Source organism: Trifolium pratense, linkage group LG3 (genome assembly GCF_020283565.1).
Source record: "Trifolium pratense cultivar HEN17-A07 linkage group LG3, ARS_RC_1.1, whole genome shotgun sequence".
Taxonomy (NCBI): domain Eukaryota; kingdom Viridiplantae; phylum Streptophyta; class Magnoliopsida; order Fabales; family Fabaceae; genus Trifolium; species Trifolium pratense.
In genome coordinates this window covers 32,816,439-32,821,212 of record NC_060061.1, presented here as the reverse complement: position 1 = coordinate 32,821,212, position 4,774 = coordinate 32,816,439, and the positions used below count along the sequence as shown (strand labels likewise).

General features: G+C 34.6%; 1 protein-coding gene across 1 annotated transcript; it reads left to right on the top strand.

The window, feature by feature from the left end:
• Positions 1–1,174: 1,174 nt before the first annotated feature.
• Positions 1,175–3,182, top strand: LOC123914979. The gene is made up of 2 exons (XM_045966138.1): positions 1,175–1,834; positions 2,009–3,182. The coding sequence occupies exons 1-2, from the start codon at positions 1,175–1,177 to the stop codon at positions 3,131–3,133; spliced, it is 1,785 nt and encodes a 594-aa protein (XP_045822094.1). The 3' UTR covers positions 3,134–3,182.
• The last annotated feature ends 1,592 nt before the right edge of the window (positions 3,183–4,774 follow it).

Sequence of the window (4,774 nt, the reverse complement as noted above, 5' to 3'; positions counted from 1 at the left end):
GGTGAGGATGGTGGTTGAAGATTGGAGGTGGTGGTGATGTGTGCTGGTTATGGTGGATGGTGATTATCTCGAAATTCATCTTCTAGATTTCATCTTTCTCAATTTGTGAATATTAATCTCTCTAATTGTTTTTTTGTATATATATATATATATATATATATATATATATATATATATATATAATTGAATTTGATTTTTGTTTCTACAATTACACACAATGTTATAAAATATTGTAGATATTATTTTTAAATTTTTTAACAACTAAAATTTATTTTAAGGATTTTAGTAACTAAGTTACGTAAATATTAATACGGGAATTGATTTTATTTTATTTTATTTATTTATATTGTAGTTTATATTTCTACTCATGTATTGATACACATACACTTTTTTATTTTATTTTTTAATTCATATCCACCTCAAAGTCTGGTCTTTTTACGAAACCTCAACGTCTCTTTCATATATCCCATAGAGAAATTATTTTTCATCAACTTTATAATTCTTTTAGTGAAGAATAATAGAAACAACAACTATGATACATTTTTAATTTGATAAAAAAAAATGAAATATAGGAATCTTTTAATATTTGATAAAAAAAAAATGAAATATAGGAATATTTTAACTATCAAATTATATAAGATTTTAAATATTTATGTAGTTGTTATTAAATATTTATAGGAACCTTTGGTAAGAAAACCTATGACATACATATTCATTTTCTAATAATTTATTTATATTATCTTAACTTCGTAACATGGATTGAATATATTTTTCTCAACAGTGTCAATATATATATTATATTACTTTTTAGTAAAAAGTAATAATACACACTGCGATTGAATATGTTATAACACTCAAAAACTAGATTTTTCCAATTTAATAATAGCAAATGTGAAGTTGAAGAGTGAGATGGAACCTCAGAATGAGAGTGAATGTCTAAGAGAGAGAAAATACAACTGAGAGCGAATAAGAGAGTAGGAGTTGCAATTGAGAGAGAGGAAATACGATTGGAAAATTATAAGAAACTATAGTTTTTATTTAACATGGTCGATAGAGATATAGAATGAGCTAATAAACGAATTAACATAGCTACTTTAGGTGAAAAAAATGTTTTAAATTTAATTTATGTTAACATAGTAACATATATGTTGAAAAGGCCTCTAAAAAAGAACTTATGCTTTTCAAAGTGGATTTTGAGAAGGCCTATGATTCGGTGGATTGGGGATACCTGGATAAGGTTATGGAGAGAATGTCGTTTCCAACATTGTGGAGGAAATGGATTAGGGAGTGTGTGGGCACGGCTACGGCTTCTGTTCTTGTTAATGGTTGTCCAACTGACGAATTCCCTCTCGAGAGGGGCCTTAGACAAGGAGACCCTCTATCTCCTTTCCTTTTTCTCTTAGCTGCTGAGGGTTTGAATGTGTTGATGGAGGCTATGGTGACTCAAAACTTTTTTACGGGGTATAACATGGGTGAGTTTGATCCTATATCGGTGACGCATCTTCAATTTGCTGATGACACTCTTCTGCTTGGTGAAAAAAGTTGGGCTAATGTTCGAGCCTTGAGGGCTGTTCTGGTGCTGTTTGAGACGATGTCTGGCTTGAAAGTTAATTTCAACAAAAGTATGTTGGTTGGGGTTAATATTCCTGATTCTTGGTTACACGAGGCTGCGTCGGCTCTATGTTGTAAAGTGGGAAAGATTCCTTTCCTTTATCTGGGTCTTCCTATTGGGGGCGATTCGAGGCGTTTGGTCTTTTGGGAACCGTTGTTGGATCGTTTAAAAAATAGATTATCTGGGTGGAAAAGTCGTTTTCTTTCTTTTGGTGGTCGTCTGGTTTTACTGAAGTCTGTCTTGACCTCTCTACCTGTCTATGCTCTATCCTTCTTCAAAGCTCCCTCAGGTATCATTTCTTCTATTGAATCTCTTTTAATTAATTTTTTTTGGGGGGGGTGTGAGGTTTCTAGGAAAACAGCTTGGGTTAATTGGAAAACTATTTGTCTTCGTAAGGAGTATGGAGGTCTGGGGGTTAGGCAGTTGAGGGAGTTCAACTTGGCACTTCTAGGTAAATGGTGTTGGAGGATGTTAGTGGATAGAGAGGGGATGTGGTTTAGAGTGTTGGCAGCTCGGTACGGGATGGAGCGAGGGCGTCTGCGAGATGGAGGGAGGAAAGGGTCTACGTGGTGGCGAGAGATAGTGAGTATTAGGGAGGGTGTTGGTGTGCCAGAGGGAAGATGGTTTGGGGATCATGTTGTTAGGAGGGTGGGGGACGGTGTCGATACTTTTTTCTGGACCGATCCCTGGTTGGATGAGAACCCGTTGAGTGAGCGGTTTGGGCGTTTGTTTGAGTTGGCTGAGACCAAATTGCTTACGGTGTCTGAGATGTTCCATCGTGGGTGGGGGACGGATGGGGCGGCCTGGGTGTGGCGTAGACAGTTGAGGGCGTGGGAGGAGGAGATGTTAGGGGAGTGTCAGTCTTTACTTTCTAACATTTCTTTACAGGCACAATATTCAGATAGGTGGCAGTGGCAGCCAGACCCCGATACAGGCTTTACTGTTCGTGGAGCATATCAGCTTTTGACTTCAATTCACCCGGTTACTTTGGATGAGGCAGAGCATCTCATTTGGCATCCTCAGGTTCCCTTGAAGGTTTCCATTTTGGCGTGGCGTTTACTGCGTGACAGGTTGCCCACTAAGTCAAACCTGGTCACTAGAGGCATATTATCTTCTGCAGCTCATCTGTGTGTATCTGGTTGCGGGTTGGTAGAGTCGGCTCATCACTTATTCATATCTTGCAGCACTTTTGGTCCTCTTTGGGATCTAGTTCGGACTTGGATTGGTATTTCTTCGGTGGAGTCTACTTCTATCAGGGATCATTTTGTTCAGTTTACTCTCTCAGCTGGTGGATCTAGAGCACGTCGGTCTTTTTTACAACTCATTTGGCTTGCTAGCGTATGGGTTGTGTGGACGGAAAGAAATCACAGGTTATTCAGGGGCTCAGTCAGTACTATTTATCAGTTGTTGGACAAGATTAAGCTTTTTTCCTATAGGTGGTTGAAGACGACGAGTGTTACTTTAGTCGCAAACTACCATAGTTGGTGGTCTAGTCCTTTATTATGTTTGGGCCTTGTATGATTGTTTATTTTTTCTCTATGACTATTTGTAAACTTTGATAGTCTATCTTGGCACATCTTGTGCTAAAAAGACTAGTTTGTTAATATATATCTCATTTTGGCTTGTTCAAAAAAAAACATATATGTTGAAAAAAAATTAATATTGTGAGATGTTTATTTTTATACGACTTTAAACTTTATTTAAACTCATACATCAATACGGGGGCCTATTCTTTATTGTAATTTATACAAGTACATATATTTCTACTTATGCATTAAAATCGGTGATTTTTTTTTTTTAATTTCTACTTGGATCTATATTTTTACTCATATATTAATATGAAGACCTATTTAGCTTATAATTTTTACGGAATCTATATTTTTAGTCATATATTAATAAAGAGACTGTATATATTTTTTTAATTTCAACGGGAACCTATATATTTCTGCTTAAATATTAATACAGGAATATATTTTTTTGTTATTTATATTGTAGTCTATATTTCTACTCATATATTGATACACAAACTTTTTTTTTTAATTCAAATCCACCTCAAAGTCTTTTTACGAAACCTCAACGTCTCTTCCGTCGATCAGCTTTATAATTTTTTTAGTGAAGAATAATAAAAACAACAACTATAATACATTTTTAATTTGATAAAAAAATGAAATATAGGAATCTTTTAATTATCAAATTATATAATAAAATTTTAAATATTTATGTAGTTGTCATTAATTATCTTTCATTAACAATTAAACTTTTAATTTTTCAACTTAAAGTAAAATATATTAAAATATATTATTTAAAATATATTATTAATAAATTAATCAATTTACAAACGTATTTTTACCCGTAGTTGGCACGGGTCTAATAATTATAATTTCACGTCTCAACGCGGGTTTACTTGAGACGAAGATTCCATGCATTCAATTTTTGGGTGCATTAAAATTTTGACCTCATTAAAGTTTTTAAAGCTGTAACACCCTAACCCATACTACCCTTAAAAACGTAATTTTAAAAACTTTTCAACAAGTGTAAAGGCAGAGTGCCACGCGGTAATTAAAACACAAGCATACACACAGAGCATCATGAAATTTAACATGAAAAGCAACAGCGGATTCCAATCAAACCAAGCATGCATATATATATACATATATATATACATAAGCCATATTCATCCCTAAGGATGTCACTTATACAAGCACTAGCATAACAAAAGGTAACACCGATATACGATGAAATCCAAGCGTAAACCCCGACTCGATGTTACATTACCAGAGCATTCACTATTTACAAACTCTAGTCAAAAGCTAGTACTAAGAGGAGTAATCTATGCTAAGTCTCCTCACCAAAAAGTACTTCAACACCACGCTAGAACAGCAGTCTAAACGTCGGCACGATCCTCAGCCTGAATATCTGAACCCCCAAAGGTCCAGCAATTAACACAAAGCAGAGAGTTAGAAAACATAATCGCATATCATACGAGCATAAGAAAGGTCTCACACTTTCGAACTACACCATACATATTCTAACTCACACCAAAACGTCGTATTAAACAGTTATCAATTAATAAAGTTTAACACAGTTCAACCAGATAATGTCACGTACCATTTATCAAATATATGCGCATTTACCCTAATGTATCTAATGCCAATCATTCTA